The sequence below is a fragment of the Pinus tabuliformis genome, chromosome 7 (genome assembly GCF_031772625.1).
Source record: "Pinus tabuliformis cultivar Carrire ecotype Pingquan chromosome 7, CPIR1, whole genome shotgun sequence".
Classification (NCBI taxonomy): domain Eukaryota; kingdom Viridiplantae; phylum Streptophyta; class Pinopsida; order Pinales; family Pinaceae; genus Pinus; species Pinus tabuliformis.
Window position 1 is genome coordinate 1,734,289,861 of NC_142293.1, and position 19,971 is coordinate 1,734,309,831.

A 19,971-nucleotide genomic window follows, 5' to 3' on the forward strand; every position below is an offset into this window, starting at 1 on the left:
AGTTAAGTATAACTTGGTCTAGTGTAGAGTTAGGTAAAGTGTGTTTCTTTACTATGTACTTTTGTAACTTACAATCCGACGGTCACGATATGTTCTAGACATGAAGTGATCCGACGATTCATTCTCTCCTCAGTATTACCGAAACTTGATCCGTGGCTTAACACCTGATTGGTCCATGATCTCTATTTAAAGAGCATGGAGGGTCATTTGTAGGGTAACCGTTCATGAGAGAAGCTTATGAAAATTTTCATTCTTTTATTAATAAATTGCCTGAAGTGGCCACGTTGGCTCAGGCCGTGGACTGTTTCCCTCTTTGAGGGTTTTAATCACGTCAACAATACTGGTGTATTGATCTGTGATCTGTTTGTGAGTGGTGTCCTTTGGTGTTCTGGCCGAGGAACTTACCCTGTAAATTCCTACATGGTATCAGAGCTATTTGAGGGCCGCATCCGTTGGTGATCCAAATCTGAAGCCGATAGAACTGCATCCAATTGTCGTTTCCTAGATCTACTATTACTGACTACTTTCGGGCCGAGAGGACTGCTCTATTGTGTTAGGAGCATATGTTCGAGTGAGGAACCCCTTTCGTTTGACGTGAAAAGGTTTCCGGTAGCCCTAGCTACGTCATTTTTAAGATTTGGAGGTATACAATGTTTATTTGTGGTTTTTAGTTATTTTTTCTCAGTTTATTTCGGTTTATTTAGCTCTTTGATTTTTTATTACCGGATCTATACCTTTCATTTCTGCATATGCTCTTTTCCCTGTGACTTTGTGCAATCTGGGCAAATCAAAAACAGAAAGGAAGGATTTTTCTCATGCATATGCTCTTTTCTGTCGTGCCTTAGTGTGATCTCGGAAAATCAGAAACATTTGAGGAAAATATTTAGTTTCCAGCTAAAGCTAACTTCAACATAAGGTTTGTTTTGTTTTGTATGTCTGTGTTGGGTTTTGTGTTTTTTGTTTTGTAGGTAAAAAAAGAGCTCTCTCAAGTAAGCTCGCACCCCAAAGCTTCAGTGACTAAAACAAAAAAAACCCCCTTCCTCTTTTCCAAAAATTACTAACCTTTTAATCTAGCTCACTTGGTCCAAAGCTACTTTATGAGAGTAGAGGTCTTGAGTTCAAGTCTTTCTTTTTGTTGAGCTAATTAGATTAAGTTTGGAAAGGGGGCGGATTTTTTTTAAATATAACATTATCATTCATTTCCGCACATTCCCGCACTTCGTTGGCATCTTCAACAACTTTTCTTCAAAAAGCCATAACTTCTTCATCCGGAAGCCGTTTTCAGAGCTGTTTTTTTTAATCAGCCTATTTTTTTGAGATCTTTCCGTTGGAAAACTTAGTTTTAGCATCTATAGCTTCAGTTTCTGTTAAAATGGAAAGTCCATGCCAAGTTATTCTTAACAGCACCAACTACTTCCAATGGTGGTCCTACATTGTGGATATATTTAGAAGTAAAGGTCTTTACAGAATAGGCTCAGGCCAAGAAACCAAACTGAAAGATGAAGATGAGGCATCCAAATGGGAAAATAGGCAAGATCAAGCACATGGGTTGATAGGGATGTCTATTTCTCCAGACCTTAGATTCCATATTGTAGAACTTGATACTCTTAATGAAGCAATGAAACAAATCACTAAGTTTTTGGAATTAAAAATGAACTTAGAGCCCATCAACTCGAAAATGAGTTGCTTACATTGGACCCCAATAATTTTTTTCCATTGAAGATTTTTTGTCCAAGTTTAAGACCCTTACACTTCTCTTGGAAGGTGTTAAGGTTAAGAAAGAAGATGGTAACCTTATCTATTCCATTATTACTAAGTTGGGACCAGCCTACTCTGTGTTTGTTTCCACCTTCCATTCTACAAGAGAAGCCTTCATTTATCAAGGACAAGACTACAAGTCCCCTTCCTTTGATGCCTTATGTGATTCTTTAATAAGAGAACAAGAAAAACTCTTACATCTTGGTCTTCTTAATCTTGGAAACTCTTCTAAGAAATCCTTAGTTGCTTAGCAACAACCAAATACAAAGAATCCTAAGAAGCCGTATCCTAAAATAATGGTCCTAAACCAAACAAGGGTCCTAAGCAATTTCAGTCTCAAAATGAAAAATCATTTCAACAAAATGATAAGGCAAATAAAAAAAAGGGAGGAAGACTAATAGACATTGCAACTTTTGTAATCGAGATGGCCACTTAGAATCCAAATGCTTTAAGAAGATGGAAGCCTTGGAAGCAGCAATGAAGAAGCATAACATCCATTTGGAGCACTCTTCAACTTCAACTTCATCTTCAGGAATAGCACTTTCTGCATGTGGTTGTCAAACATATTGATCTAGATATGCACTAAATGTATCTTCTTCTTCTAATTCTCATGAATGACTCATTGATTCTGGAGCTTCTTATCACATGGCCAAAAACAAAGCCATGTTTTCTTCTTTAAATGATTGTAACACCAAAAATATATATGTTGGTGATGATAGATCTCTTAGTGTTGTAGGGACTGGAACTGTTCATATAGATAATGGTCAATTTAATGATGTATTATGTGTTCCAACCTTATCCTGCAACCTTCTATCTGTATATCAGATAACTCATTCAGGTGAAGGTAAAATCATTGAATTTTCACCTCATGATGTTGTAGTTAAGGACCTAAGAGATCCTAGACAGATTTTAGCTACTAGCATTGCTGATGATTCTACAAGGTTGTATAAGTTTAACAACTTTGGGTCATCAAATCTTCCCTCGGTATTTGTTGCTCATAATGATGAAGTGAGCAAACTCTGGCATGAGCGATTTGGTCACTTAAACTATCGCTCCCTTCAGAATCTATGTAAAGAAAATATGGTGATAGGTCTTCCAATGGTATCTTGAAGAGATGGTGTTTGTTCCAGATGTGTACTCGGAAAACATCATCGGTATAGTTTTGAAAAACGTGCCTCTTGGCACGCCTTAGCCCCTTTACAGCTTGTGCATAGTGATTTATGTGGTCCACTTCCAGTTGTTTCATTCCGTGGCTACAAGTATTTCTTAACTTTAATTGATGATTTCTCCAAACGCACTTGGGTATACTTCTTAAAACTCAAGAGTGAAGTATTTAACATGTTCTTGGCCTTTAAGGCCTTTGTTGAAAAACAATCTGGACATCAAATTATTAAGCTAAGATCTGATATTGGCGAAGAATATGTTAACAACAAATTCATCAACTTTTGCAGTGAGAATGGAATTCAAATGCAACATATTGTTCCATATACTCCACAACAAAATGGTGTAGCTGAAAGGAAGAATCGCACCTTAAAGGAAATGGCTAGTTGTATGCTTCAATCTAAAGAACTTAGTCTTAATTTTTGGATAGAAGCAATTAACTGTGAAAATTACATAATAAATCACACTCCTACTAAGGTTTTAAAGAATATCATTCCAGAAGAAGCATGGAGCTCAATTAAACCAGATGTAAGTCACTTTCGTGTTTTTGGAAGTGAAGCATGGGCCCATATTCCATATGAGAAACATAAAGCTTTAGAACTTAAGAGTGAAAAATGTATTTTTGTTGGATATTATGAAGTTGTCAAAGGATACAAAATTATTCCACTTAAGTCCAAAATGTTATCATTAGAAGAAATGTAAAGTTTGCTGAAAATATATCAGCCTACAAGCCTAGTTCGGCGGATGTGCCACCTCTCTCTATCCCTTCTACTTCTAAAAATATTTCTTCTTTAGATGATGACAACAAGGATGAAAATCCTCCCCCACCTTCTCAGGATCCTCCTTCAGCTCCTTAGCTTCCAAAATGGGTCCATGCTACTCGGGATGCAGTAGGTGCTCTTGCCGGTGATCCTACAGATTAGCGATGTACACGTTCTCAGTTCAATAGAGCCTCTTCTTTACTGACTCAAGCTTAAGATAATTATGATCCTGACACCTTTGCAGAAGCTTCAGGCCATCCAGATTGGGACGCAGCTATGAATGAAGAATATTGTTCATTATTGACAAATGATACATGGGATCTTGTTCCTCTTCCAAAGGGACGAAAACTTGTTAGATGCAAATGGATTTACATAACCAAGTATGGCCCAGATGGAAAAGTTGATAAACATAAAGCTCATCTTGTTGCTAAGGGTTTTTCACAAGTTGAAGGTATTGACTATACTGAAACATTCTCCCCTGTTGCCAAAATGAACTCTATTCACCTCGTTCTTTCCCTTGCTGCCTCTTTCAAATGGGAAGTCCATTAGATGGATGTTAAAATCTACCTTCTTGCATGGAGACTTGCATGAAGAAATCTATATGGAACAACCTATTGGCTTTATACAAACAGACTCCAACCTTATATGTCGGCTTAAGAAATCCCTTTATGGTCTCATGCTAGCCCCTCGAGCTTGGTATGCCAAAATGGATAGCTTTCTTTTAGAAACTGGCTTTTCTAGTTGTCATTCTAACAATACTGTCTACACCAAGAAAGTGGGTAAGTCTCTTATCATTCTTGTTCTTAATGTTGATGATCTTATCCTTACTGGTAGTGATCCCAACCTTATAAACCATGTGAAGTCCAACCTTAAAAAGAAGTTTGAAATGGCAGACTTAGGACACTTACATTATTTTCTTGGTCTTCAAGTCTTGCAATCCAAGGAAGGTATTTCCCTTTCCTAGTCCAAGTATTCCTGTGATCTTCTACGCCATTTTCACATGGAAGACTGTAAGCCAACCCCTTCTCCCTTTCAGTCTGGAGCCAAACTTTCAGTCACTTGTACTTCCCCTGAAGTTGATGCTACCTTATACTGTCAACTTGTAGGAAAACTTTTGTATCTGACCCATACTCGTCCTGACCTTTCCTTTGTTGTTGGCCTTATTGCTCGGTTTATGCAAAACCCACATGAAATTCATTGGAAAGCAGCTAAAAGAATACTTCGTTATGTTCGAGGTACAGTTCAGTTTGGGATTCATTACAGTGCAGAAGCATCTCCTCTATTAGTTGGTTTCACTGATTCCGATTGGGCTGGTGACCCTGATGATCGGAAGTCTACTGCAGGTTATGTGTTCACTCTTGGTTCAGGACCTATTACATGGGTTTGCAAGAAACAAAGTGCCATTTCTCTTTCTTCAGCAGAAGCAGACTATCGTGGTGCCGTAGAAGCTAGTAAGGAGGCCCTGTGGCTTCGTCAGATCTTGTCAAATTTTGGCTTTCAACAGCAACATCTGACTACACTTTGGTGTGATAATCAAAGTGCCATTCAACTATGCAAAGATCCAGTCCAACATCAGCGCAACAAACACATTAAACTGCACATGCACTTCATCGGAAAGCTCATTCATGACCATGTTCTTGAAGTGAAATATTGTTCAACAGATGATCAAGTTGCAAACATATTTACAAAGGCTCTCACAGAGGCGAAGTTTACTAAACTTCGATTTATGGTTGGAGTTCAGGAAGTTGTCACTAAGGGGGATAGGCTCTAGTGCCTCCTTCCTTCTCCTATTGTGTCATATTTGTACATCCTTCAATCGCATCCCAAATTGTTCTTAAGGAGGGATGTTAGGATATTCAGACACATAGGAAATAGTTAAGTATAACTTGGTTTAGTGTAGAGTTAGGTAGAGTGTGTTTCTTTACTATGTACTTTTGTAACTTACAATCCAACAGTCACGATATGTTCTAGACATGAAGTGATCCGACGGTTCATTCTCTCCTCGGTATTACCGACACTTGATCCGTGGCTTAACACCCGATTGGTCTATGATCTCTATTTAAAGAGCATGGAGGGTCATTTGTAGGGTAACCATTCATGAGAGAAGTCTATGTAAATTTTCATTCTTCTATTAATAAATTGCCTGAAGTGGCCACGTTGGCTCAGGCTGTGGACTGTTTCCCTCTTTGAGGGTTTTAACCACGGCAACAATATTGGTGTATTGATCTGTGATCTGTTTGTGAGCGGTGTTCTTTGGTGTTCTGTCCGAGGAACTTACCCTGTAAATTCCTACAACGTTTTGATTAAGAATCCATATCCACTAAAACATAGTTTTAGTACTACCTGCAAAGTGAATGAGTTTCTGATGATGTGAAAACCTTATTGAACACCTTAATTTGGGTTATGGTTAAAGATCCATATCCATGTGGAAAAAAGCTCATAAATGAAACTCACTAATAATAATATAATTGTAGTGGAATAAACAATGTAAAGAAAAGTGATGTATTTTAATTAGGTGGGTACCTTGTTGAACATCTTGGTTTGGTGTTTTGGTTAAAGATTCATATCCATGGGATTCTCGAGTATACCCACATATACTAACATGTATGCAGTAAAGTTAGTTGTATACTAACATATATGTAGTAAAGTTAGTTGTATCATACTAACATATATGTAGTAAAGTTAGTTGTATCAATAGAAGGGAATAATGTTCTAACAATGTGTGTATATTGTGGAATATCTTGGTTTGATGTTTTGGTTGGGAATTATATCCACATGGAAATGATTGTCATGTATTGCCCACATATAATAATATAGTTGTAATAAAGTTGCTTCCACTAAGAATAGCAAGGTGTACTTTATAGAATAGATGGAAGGGACGTGTCACATTTGTGAGTGGATAACGCGAATTAAAATAAAAGCTAGTGGAAAGATATATGTCAAAGTTCGTTAGTTGGAAGATATATGTCAAAGTCCATAATAAAATAAAATACAAAAGATGTAAATGTTTGACATATAATGTAAAATGAAAAATGACAAAAAAAATGGCCATTAAATACTATAATAATAATAACAATAACAATAATTTAATGTATATGTTAAATATTAAATATTGACATACAAGACTCTCATGTTGGTAGGAAAAATAATTTTTTTATACAATCATTTCATTACGAAGATATCTATCTGCTAATCCTATATATATTCATTATTTATTAACCATGGTATAAAATAATTTTAATTCAAATTCTTTACCTTCTTTTAAAAAAACTCATAAGTAATTTTTTTTTTTGACTATGTTCGATGGATCAATAAAAAAAATAGACTACGTGGTTAAACTATTAATTTGACTTGCACTAGTTAAAATATTTTGTTATACATCCCCTCTAAGGATAACTAAAAACAAAAGCCATACAGAATTATGTTATAAAAAATGGTGTATATAAACATGATTTTTTTTTGGATTGTGGACTTTACCTTTGAATATGAATCACTAATGTTTCAATACATTGGCCATTTTTTATAATGAATTGATATCACTTTATTTTTAGTTTTTTTTCCATAATTGTTTCCACTTGTACCAGTTTTCTTCAATGAAAGCTAGCCACATTAATTTTTTCCTTTTTCTTCCCATTTTTTATTTTTTTTGGGATAAATCAATTTATTATTATAATATTAACTTACTTAATGTTCTGACACTTCACCCACCATATATTTTAAGATTTCGACTCCATAACATAATCTAAGGGCAAAACGCACTTTGGGTCTCGACATAAAAGGGGTGGGGTAAGGGGTTGGTTAGTCTAATGCAATAAAGTCCTTCACTAGGACTTCGTAATGTGCTATAAAGTGCCATAATCACACTGAGTAGCGCACTTTCACCGTAAATTGAAAACGACCCGTAAAGATTCCTCACGTGCTCTAACTCACTGACACGTGTCGAGACAAGCATCAAAAAGTCTGCCGCTGCAGTTTCTCCGGTCAACCATCTCCATCATGACATCAGCGCAAGGTTAGCCGGTAGACCCACCGGCCACTGGCGGTCACAAGCTGCCAGGCTGTCAGAGTCCGAGGAAGCTCCAACCCGACTGTCTCCCACCATACTCCGACACTAAAATAAAAAATAATTAGAAGACTGCATTGGGTGTACATTTGGCCTTGACAGGGACGAGGGACGACGATGATCATTTCATACATGATACATACTCCCGGAGACGAGGAGGCTGTGATGGCATTTCGTTATTCAGAGGGCCAAGCATGGACATAGCGGATCAAGCTCATGCTGTGATGAATACGAGTGCTATCAAGCGGGACGAAGACGATCAAGAGTTCCAGAACCAGCAGAAAGAGCAAGAACAGGAGCAGGAAAATGCTCAGCAGGTCCTTCTTTCTGCCGGGAACCCGACTGTGAAGCGGCGAATAAGGGAAAGGGAAAAAGAAAAGGAGCGCACAAAGCTGAGGGAACGGCAGCGCCGGGCGATTACCTCTCGCATACTCTCGGGCTTAAGACAATACGGGAACTACACACTTCCCGTCCGAGCAGACATCAATGACGTCATTGCGGCCTTGGCGAGGGAGGCCGGCTGGACGGTCGATCCCGACGGCACTACATATCGATCACAGGCACAAGTAGTTCTTCTCTACTTTATGCTCAAGATTTAATGTTTCCGTTCAATTTGCAGAGTTAATTTAAATTTCAGCCGTCTTTCTTGTTATTCGCTATACAAAGTAAATTTTATATAAAATTCCGAACGCTTTCACAGTTTTTGTTAGCCAATCAGTAATATCTGCTTGGCTTTCTTGTGTTGAGACTAAATTTCTCAGTTTTTGTTTAGTAATGTTTACTTCGATTTCTTGTATTTAGATTAAATTTCTTAGTTTTTGTTAGGCAATTTGTAATGATTGGTCGCGTTACTTCTATTTAGACTAAATTTCTGAGTTTTTTGTCAAGCAACTTGTACTACTTACTTGGATTTCTTGTATTGAGACTAAATTTGTCAAATTTTGTCATACAATTAGTAGTGCTTTCTTGAATTTCTGGTATTAAAGCTACATTTCTTTAATATTTCTTTAAATTTGTAAAGCTGAGAATAATTTTCAGGAATAAACTAGAAAAATGACTAAGTTAAACTCGTTTGCAGTAAAACTTGCCTGAACTTGTTCGATCAAAATAAACTTAACGCTCTTCACCTAAATTTCGCATGTCGAAGGTAAAGCTTGGTAATACTTTACCGAATTTGTTATTTTCAAGTGAAATTTATGTAAAACTCCATTGCCTTTTCTTAATTCTTTCCTGCATTTGTTTATTGAGTTTTCATTTCTGTAATATGTGTTTGAAATTGTAAAGCTAATAACTTGAGCAATAATTCACTGAAGCTTAATCTAAAGAATTAGAATGAGACATCCGTTAGCACTAAACTAACTAAATACCTAATAACATTAATAATTAAATTCCTAATAACATTAACCACAACAATATGATAACTCTTTACTTTTGTTTAAAAGATTTTGAATCAAAACTATAAAATTGATTGCTTGAATTTGTAATATAAATGTCGATTCAAGTAAGATTCACAAAAATTCGTTGTCTTTACCAGTAAATCCAATACCATTAGCTGAAATATGATTATATTCCGTAGTTTTTAACATTTTTGTTAAGCACTTAGAAGTAGTGGCCCGGTGGATTTATTGTATTGAGAATAAATTTCCATGATATTTCGTTTAAACGTGTAACGCCGAGAATAATTTTGAATTATCCACAAGAAAAATTATTAATTTAAACTCAATTATACTGAAACTTTACGGAATTTGCATTATCAAAATAAACTTAATGCTATTTGCATCAATTTCGTATCTCGAACGCAAAGTTCCGCAATATTTGACCGAAATAGTTATCTTAAAATTGAAATTTAGATTCACTGATGCGCACATAAATGTCTTCCGTTCACAATCGCGTGAAATGGTAGTTAATATCAATATAAATTTAAGTAAGATTCACCAAAATTCACTGTTTTAACCCAAATTCAATAATAATAGCTTAAATATGTTCACACTAATGGCTGATGAATTATGGGCCTAGGATCCTTATCAAACCAGAAAAACAATTGATTATGGGCCTAGGATCCTTATCAAACCAGAAAAACAATTGATTATGGGCCTAGGATCCTTATCAAACCAGAAAAACAATTGACCAAGGATGGCAAGAATTCAAATTAGGGTTGCAAGTCAGCTAAATAGTTAAAAAAATTCTTTTTAATAACACAAATATTTACAACTCTGCATTTATATAACACTAATTAATAAATTTAATCACAATTTGATAAATTTAATCATAATTTTTTATTAAACAATGACGATAAAAAATATTAACATATATATAATAAAAAAATCTAAAATCTGACACCTCTTTCCAATATAAATATATTTATCCCCTTAAAAATCTCACACCCTCTTTTCAATATAGATGCATAATTAAATCTGATACCATTAAACTTGAACTAATTTATTTAATTAGAATTAACCAAGTACCATTTGCCTTTTTGACCAAATTTGTTACGTTGAGATTAACGTCAACCAAATACCATTGGCCTTTTTGACCAAATTTGTTATTTTGAGATTAATATCCATTAATGCCCCATAAATATATTATGCTGAAACAATAAACTGTTAAATAGTAGTTAATGTCAGTAATGACTATAACCTTGATGTTTGATTTTTTTTTAAAAATGGCTGGCGCCCTCTTGGAAGAGGCTTTTGATTTCATAAACCATCATGGTCGTGCTCAGCATTCAGGTAGAAATTTTCTCAAGTTTTTATATTAAGGTTTCTGAGTATTATTCGTCTGTTTTCATATTATTTATGTTTATTTATGTTTGCTGGCAAAAATTTCTAATATTTATTGTTATTATAAAATTTATTAAAAATACCTCATATGCAAATATTTTTAAAACCATAATCTTATGAGAAAATATGGCAGTTGTGGCCTCTTATAGGCCCATATTTATTGGCATAAAATTTCCCTGTCTCAATATTCTCGAAGAGCTGGTGCACTTTTATCTTTTTGAATGGATGCCCCAAAATAAGCATCTTAATTCAAGTTGATTATCAGATTCCTTAACATGCCACATTCAGCTTGGTAGAAATTAGCTACCTAATTGAACCGGTAGAAATTAGCTACCTAATTGAACCAGAATATGGGTGGGATTCTTTGCAAATCAACTCCAAACACCAAAATTCTGCCAAATTTAATAATATAATAATAAAAATAAATTAGGAAACTATTTGTTATTCATTATCTTGCAACTTGGCTCTAACAATGAATATGGAAGTTTTATTCCCTTGAATCATTTGCTCAGGTGATCGTAAAACTGTCCTAATAATCCATATGTGCAATTGCAGCCACAGGGAGCCTCTATAAAACAAATATTGGAGCCAACTAAGCAAACAAAAAAGCAACGTCAAACCCAATATATCCTTTATAGAACTAGCAAAGACCTCAAGAATGCTAGTCCGAAGACCACAATACCTAGCCCATTGTTCTAAATTTTGATAACTAGACGTGAGATTTTCATACAGGTTGACATCATACCAAAAGGGATAGTACGCTAAAAACTAGAGTGCCTCCAAATCAGACAAATCAAAACACCAAGCTTGTTGTGTCTGCAGAATCCCAAAACCAAAGGCTACACATAGATAAAGAAAAAGGTAGACATACTTCAAATTCACCTACTTGGTAGAAAGGGTTGAACTGGAGAGCATTGTTACGTAATCCTTGTGACGATTGACGAAGAAGGGAGGTGTCTAGCGAGCCGTCTTGTTCTCCAGATAGTAAGTCGCCATAATCCCACCTTGACTGGCATATAAGACCAACACATCCGAAATTACAGTTCTCCACCACACTGAGCATGTGTGAAGGCAGTTCGGTCTTGTCAGATTTATTGCAATGCTTTGGTAGGAGGTTGGAGGCACTTGCCATTGAGTGCATGGAAATAGTTAGAGTATAGTTTGAAAGGGTATTGAACCGTTAGCCCTTATAACCCCTATTTTTAATCTCGTACCTTCATTAGCTAGAGAGAGTCAGCAACACTCTTGTTCTCCTTTACGACTTCGAAAAATGATATTTTTTTTTGAAACCTAGAGACCTATTGAGAAACTCAGTCAAAATTGACGCAAGCTTATGATTAGTTCGAAGACTAGCAACATACGGGAAAAGGGGTACGAGTTTCCGAAACGGGTAAGGGTACGAAACGTGACCCCCCAAATTTTGGAAATGTAAATGCGTATATATATATATATATATATGTTATGTGCAATCATAAAGCATACATGATATATTATGATTAAATTGTCTAATGTCAATGCATAAACTACAAGTCTCTAAATTTACATCACATTTACTCATGAATGATCACATAATAAAAATAGCAATATCGGAATATCCAAAATCAGCCTTTATTTTATATGACATTGCAAGTACAATAAAGACTATGAGGTTCCAAGTACTATAAAGACTAAAGACTAATCCTCATCATCATAATCCTCATAAAAAATAGAAGCGGAAGCATGCTCAACAGTGGATGGTGGAGCTGAAGAAAATGATTGGCCAATTCCATTTCTAGGCTCCCGGTCCTCAATATTCATGGCAACAAGAGAGAGCTCCAAATCAGTACTTTCTGGATCCACATCCCATTCTTTAGAAGGATAACTGCTATATTTTGGACCCCTACAAGATGCAAGGTGAAGGTTAGAGTGCACATAAACAAGATCCTCTGCCTTCTGTGAACCCAACCTGTTGCGCTTCACAGAGTGAATAAAACTATAGGTGCTCCAATTCCTTTTTGCTGATGAAAAGCTTGCCATTTGTGAAAGAACACGAATGTCAAGGTTTTGCAAATGTACACCGTTTTCTCCATGACAAATCCACCACCTAACTGGATTCATGGTGCTTCTCTCCTCCAAAGCTGATATATTTGAATAATCATCTAATCCTGCAACAAAACTAGCAAATTCTTCCTTCACCTCCCTGTGTAGATGAGCTGGAAACATTCTCATAAGGGTTTTTTTCACCCCATTAGCCACCTCTCTATCCTTATGGGGTGCCTTCTTCTTCCCATTGCTTTGAGGAATAATCTCCTCGTCATAAAATTTGGGTTCAAGGCATGTGCTAAAGTGTGCAATGGAGTGTTGAAATTGTTACACCTATCAACAATGATTTTCTTGACTAAATCAACAAAATGATCATCAACAAATAAAAGCTGTGGAGACTCTTGTGAAATGATTTCCATATTTTTCTCAACCATGGTATCCATGCCATCATATACCTCTCCTAAGAAAGGTTGGTCAGTGTCATCATTCTGAAGAAGCTCAAATGCAGGGGTTGTGAACTTTAGCAAGAAATCTATCATGCTCCACCACTACTCATCAAGGCACAATCAATGCACCATATATCCCCACTTTGAATCAGTCTGTCTCCACTCAACCCAGATTTGAATCACCACCATATAAACTAATGTTTTCTTAACCTCAATAAGGCGGCACACCATTAGGAAGTTTGAGGCATATCTTGTCTCAACAACTTTCAACAACTTCATTTTGGAGTACTCTCGAAATATTGCTTGAGATTGGTGGCGGTTGGTGATGAATTTAACAATCTCCCTTGCTTCCCCTGTGATTTCCTTTATCCATGGAACTTTATTGTCGATCTCCTCTAAGATCATATTCAGATTATGGACAATGCAGAGTGTCCAAAAGATGTGGTCATACCTCCCCTCAATAATTAAACCTGCAACTTTGAAAACTAGTGCATTATCCGTGATAACTTGCACCACCTTGTTACGTCCTATTTGTTCAATAGATTTTATAATAACATCAGTAATGAACTGTGCATCTTTTACCTCTCTTGAGCAGTCTTCCACCTTTGAAAACATTGCTTCTTTTAGTGAAGTGGCAATGATATTTATCAATGGCATGCGCCTTGTATTTGTCCATCCATCTAAGACTATGGTAAAAAACAAAAAAAAAAACTGAAAAAAAAACCACTTAAACGCTAAAATGTGTTGTACAACCCTGAAACGTGTTTCAGTGATTACTGTGCCACGTTTCAAGTACGGCTTGAAATGTGTTTCCAAGCCGTACCAAACGCATTTCTACGTTTCCGTACTATTTTTGGGTAGAAACGGGCTCTACCCTAGCATTTCCTGCAATAGAGTTGGAAGGGATTTTTTTGTTCATCGACTAGATGATGTTTGAATCAGTTACCACACAATGATGTTTGAATCACTTACTGAGGGAACGGATATGCAAACCTCATTGTTAGAGGAATTCCAATTTTATAATTCAATTTATTCAGAATCAATGAGGATCTCGTTCGAATTGCAAAATAACTTTTGTGTTTAATTAGATCTTTTTAAATTTTACTATGTTCGTTGCAATTTGTTTTGTGAAACTATGTTTAAGTAATAATTGCATAAAATTGTCATGTGAAATTAATTCAACTTAGCATATAGTTGAAATTCAATGAATGTAAATTTGAGTTTATAGGTGTAATATTAATATATTAGGGAAATATAAGAACTAATCCCATGAAATTTTATGTTTAATTTTGTTGGACACCTAATCCTCTAAGGGTTGGTGTGGAAGCTGAACAACGAAAAGGAGTCCAAGAGACCACTTGGAATATGAATCCAAGGGTCACACCATATACTATAAATGTATATCATTTGTTAATAATAAATGTACTCTCATGTTTATCATTCATATTCTGTTGCTGCCATGTGTGTGTTTAACATGGTATCAGAGCGGGCGATATCCTGCCCTACTCATATTTGAGCCACTTGTTTTATGGCCTTTCTGTGCAGGTCAGTTCTGCATTTCATGAATGTTTTCTCAGCTAAATTCTAGCTGCAATCTTTGCCCACAAATCGTTGGACATGTTTCTCTTAATTTTTCTGAGCAAATCAAGTCTGTCTCTCTACGCATTTTAGAACTATACCTATCATATTTATGCCCAGGCATTACTCTGCCACACTACATCTAACCATTAATATTCTCTAACGCTGACATAAAATATCATTGCTGCTCGCCAAGGATTTGAAGAGTCGATTCATATTCCCTTGAATAGTGTTGGCCTGTGCTGCATACAGTTTTGAAAACCAATTCAAAATCACTCTCTGCCATTTTTGTCCTGCCATTTTGAATCTGCTCAGCCATTTCTCTGTAGTAATCTGCTAAAAAAAAATAACGCCATTCTGTTCAGATTTTCAGCGCTGACACAACATGAACGTTACATTGATAGCGATTTTGAGGAGCAGCATCAACTTAGCACTCGACCCGGGCAGATATGTGTCTATGGCGAAGAAATAGCTAATGAATTGCACTTTCTTTATCATCCCTCTTCTTCTGCGAATCGCAATCAAATTATTCCAGGCTTCTGCATAGTAGATGGGAGAAGTGGCATATTCGATCCATATCGGAGCCGTGCAGTGGATAGTGGTGAACTGGAGCCCATGTGGGAGTTGGATATATTGTTTTTCAATATGAAATGATACACCCTAGTGAGACCAGACTGAATATAGTGTCGCTACGACAATTTCCAAGCTTCCGAAAAATACACTTGGATTCTCAAGAGCTTATGGAATATGCTCAGCATTGGTGGATTCTTGAAGGCGTTTTTTGACTATGTGTTTATTCAGCGAGAAACTCCATAGCCATCTAGAAAAGGAATGCCGACTACAACATGAATGACAATGCCTTACCAACTGACACTTGAAATTTATTCTGCGTTTTTCTGAGATCAAGAATGGTTTGTTGCTATCCATGGATACTCAGAAGGCCAGATGCCTAGAAGCCAATTTCCATGGATGTGCTGAGACGATCTAGAGGTCGGGCGTTCAATTTTGGTTGGCCTTCGATCCGATCTGCATCCGGAGGGCGTTTCCTCACATGTTGTTGTTGGGCTAACTCGAAATCCTCATCGAGACCTGTAAAGTCATATTTGCGCCTCATTTCCTCATTGCTCAAGGACTGGAAGGCCTGACTTTGGTAAACCTGACGTGAAACTCTGCGATATAGAAAAATGGGCATATTCCCCTCATACCCAGAAGATGTGCAATTGTTGGGCGACTATGCCTCCTTTCGGTCGGAATTAATAGAGATTGTTTAGTGAGAATAATAGTGGTTGGTTTTGCATTACATGCTATTGCTTCTTTCATTTTGATGAATAGTAGAATGAGTTGTGCTAATTACATTAATGGAATACGATTTTTGAAGTCTGAGATCTGGCATGGATCCTTACATCCCTAAGCTGGGCCAATGCACCAGGTTTCAAGTACTTTTTTAGCCTCTGCTCCCTTTTGCTTGAGCTCTGGATGCTCCTCATTGGGCCCTGCATTGTTGGGTCTAGACTCCTCTAGATTTCGCAGCAGATGCGCATATGGGTATGTCGAATCCTTCTGAGTATGGTGCCCAAATCCTCTGATTTTGCAGATAGGGACGTGGGGATAAATCCCTCCAAAAACTGTTGTCTAGAAGCTATAATTCAAGCTTACAGAGCAACTGCGTAGCCTGGATGAAAAACCATGGACAACGTTTATGGGATATATGGTTGGAAGGGAAAGAGGTGTGTTGGTGTGTTTACAATTCTGTGAGCACTAGTGTCATCCAAACTTTGTTTGCTGCATTTCTTTTATATATGTTGAAGCCATATATATGCGTTGTGATGGGTGTTGGTTTATATGCTGCATTATTTTTATGCGTTGGTGAATGGAGCATATGTTTTGAAGGTCGTGGTATGAGTGCGTAATTCATGGTATGCTTTGCAAGTAGTATGTGGTATGGTGGCTCTTCTCTTTGCATTGACAACTTGACTCGTATGACAAATGACAAATTATATGCGCATTGAGTTATTTTTTAAGGTTGTGTGGTATATATATGCTGATGTTTTCTCTGCTTTGAATTATATACCTTGAACTGTAAGTTGCGCTCTTTCCAAAGCTGAAATTTTCTTGGTCAATGGTAATGTTGACTTGCTCAAGGTTCCAAATTTCCAGCGATAAAGAAAAGATTTTTGACATAGTATTGTGAGTGGGTGCTGCTTCTTCATTTGTTCAAAGTTGTGATCAGTTAAAAAAAAAAGTGTAATTTTGACAATGAAGAATATGGCTCGAATTACTGAAATATTAGAGTTCTTAAAAACTATGATACATTCTAGTATCTACTGATCATGATACAACGAAAATCAGCAAGAACACTCTCTGTGATATTAAAACCTATCTGCAGTATACACAAGAAAAGGTAGAATTTTTGGAGCTTGAATCTCGGCTTTAGCAAGAAGAATTAAAATAGAGGAGTCATCATTCTGAACCTGTTTTTGTTCAGAACATTGAAACAAACTCCCATAAGTAGCAAGTTGATTCAGATCTATTGCCCAATGAAGTAGCAAAATTGCATGCAGATGTAGAAATTCAGTCTGGACTTCCCAAGTCGGTCATTAGACCTTGGGAAGAGCTTGTCCACAACAAGCACAGAACTGGTCTTGGATATGACAAGGACGTGTCCTTTCATATTCCAGACTACTCCAAACCAATCCAATTTCAAAGTGCTGGATTTCTTCAGGACAATTCATCTTCACCTATTCTTCATGACAGTTCACCTTCAGCTGTTCCAGATTTTGCTCCTCTTCCACAGCAACAGATTGTGAAATGCCAACACTGTGACCAAGTTGGCCATCTGAAAGATCATTGTTTTGATCTTCATCCATGTAAGCACTGTCATAAAACCAGTAATTCTTCAAACAGATGCTTTAGAAACAAACCTCCTGCAAGAACAAAGATTCATCTTGGATGGATCGCTTCTTGGCAATGGGCATCAACAGCCAAGAAGATATTCCAGTCATATGTCAGAACTTGTTCTAGAGTATTGAACAGTCTTGCAGTTGAGTTTTCTCCATCATCTCACCTTGCATCTCACAGGGGGAGAAATGATGATCATCTACAAGCTTCAAAGCCACATCAAGCGAGCCTGAGCCACAACCTGCCATACCAGATTCAGAGCTGTAGCTAGAGACCAATATGCCCCTAAGCATGCCTTCAGTCGGTGATACCTCTTCAAATAATTGGGGACACTTCCTCTAGCAGAAGACTTCAGCGTCTTGCCAGTTTTGGAAGAGTTCCAGGAATTGCATTAAGCATTCCAGTGTTGGTGGTAATCCTTAAACCATCACAGGTTGAGACCTCCCTTTTCAGTTTGAGATTCTCCCTTTTATGCGGGGTGAGACCTCCCTTTCATGGTTGAAGGTTTCCCTCTTCAAAACATTAGGAGCACTTCCTCTAGCAGAAGACCTGAGCTTCATGTCAGACTTGGAAGAGTTCCGGGAACTGCACTAAACGTTCCAGTGTTGGTGGTCATCCTTAAACCACCACCCTTTATACCAACATTTCAGAGAGCACATTCAGCCTAGTGTTGCTATGCATTTTTGCACATTTTGTATTACAGCTCTCTTCTTGGACTCATACATAACGCTTCGGATTAAGGGGGGGAATGTTGGACACCTAATCCTCTAAGGGTTGGTGTGGAAGCTGAACAGCCAAAAGGAGTCCAAGAGACCACTTGGAATATGAATCCAAGGGTCACACCATGTACTATAAATGTATATCATTTGTTAATAATAAATGTACTCTCCTGTTTATCATTCATATTCTGTTGCTGCCATGTGTGTGTTTAACAAATTTGATGTTTTTATATTTATAAATTTAAACGAGTAACGGTTTATTGGTAAATTATTCATAACATATTTGATTTACTTTACTTCAAGAATTTATTAAAACCCAAAAAACATTTATCTCAAATATTTCTAAAATTGTTGATAAAATAAATACATTGGTATATTAACTTAGAAAATAAAATGTAGTGGAAATAAAATGAAGAGACCAATCACACCACAACAAAAAATTTATACCCAACGCAATCTTCCTTCATATTAAATTTCTCAAGAAAATTTGGGTCTAGACCCACAAAAATGCATAGAAAAATACAATTGCTGGGAACTTGAAACTCACCGCCATTGGGAAATTCGGTCTCTAGAAATCGACTCTCCTAAAGAAACTTGACCCTGGAGAATTAGACTAGCCTCGCTATCAAATTGGCCTCCTTTCTTCTCACCTCATATGGCCCCTGTGAACTTGAGAAAATCAACCTCTTTAGATATTTCAGCCTCCACAATTCGACCCTCCTCTTTAGCAACTCGGCTTCCCTGTTTCTTGAATTCGACCCCCTTGAATTTCTCCTGAAATTCCTTGCTACACTTCTATTAATTTTTCATAGGCTATATTGTTCTTTGCTTTGATAATTGCATTTCAACATTTGCATATTAAATTCACCCAATATCAACTTAACATTATTCAGATTTACAACGTTATTCAACAACTTATGCAATTATATAGAAAGAACATCATCATCAATGCAGCGGAACATAAAGGAACAATAGAAGAAAAACATTCACACATAAAGGCACCAGGATTGGTCGGAAACTAGGGCAAAAGCCACTATGGGGAAAACCCTTTCAAATTCTTCTTCTTATTAGATTGTCTTAGATATCATTTTGGGATTCAACTGCGTTAAGTAAGTCATTCACGTATGACCATTTCCATGAGAGGTAGTCGTAACTGACTAATTTCTCATGATTTTTGAATAGTTCACTTAGCACTCATTGCATCGGGTGATGCTCACAGGGGTGAAGAAGTGGGATTGAAACTAGTGAAATGTGGAGAACGAATCACATAGCATCAATCATCACTTCCGGGGCTTGCACCCGGTAACCAGGACTTCCCAGGAGGTCACCCATCCCAGAACTCCTCTGGCTCAAGCGCGCTTAACTGTGGAGTTTTTCCCCACAATCAAGCCCACTTAGCTTGCTACCCCATTTGCAAAACCTTAACAAGTATTGTGCCTCATGAACCATTCAAGTAGAGATCCCTTGACTCTTTTTGAATTTAAGTATGGGGGTTTACGCAGTGCATTATATTAGATATCATTTTGGGATTCAACTGCGTTAAGTAAGTCATTCACGTATGACCATTTCCATGAGAGGTAGTCGTAACTGACTAATTTCTCATGATTTTTGAATAGTTCACTTAGCACTCATTGCAGCGGGTGATGCTCACAGGGGTGAAGAAGTGGGATTGAAACTAGTGAAATGTGGAGAACGAATCACATAGCATCAATCATCACTTCCGGGGCTTGCACCCGGTAACCAGGACTTCCCAGGAGGTCACCCATCCCAAAACTCCTCTGGCTC

The 19,971-nt window shown here is 37.0% G+C and overlaps 1 protein-coding gene across 5 annotated transcripts in view; it reads left to right on the forward strand.

Annotated features, from left to right (window-relative positions):
• The first annotated feature begins 7,806 nt into the window (after positions 1–7,806).
• LOC149255275 (beta-amylase 2, chloroplastic-like) overlaps positions 7,807–19,971 on the forward strand; it is a 322,686-nt gene continuing 310,521 nt past the window's right edge. For 3 of the 5 annotated variants that reach the window (XR_016267215.1, XR_016267216.1, XM_089460446.1), the window contains exon 1: positions 7,808–8,309. Coding sequence is in view for 3 of the 5 variants with exons in the window: in XM_089460446.1 (XP_089316572.1) it covers positions 7,938–8,309 (372 nt within the window). In the remaining 2 variants the exon portion in view is untranslated. Of the gene's footprint in view, positions 8,310–8,866; positions 8,891–19,971 lie in introns of those variants that run through there. The other 2 variants (XM_089460447.1, XM_089460448.1) reach the window with 2 other exon arrangements.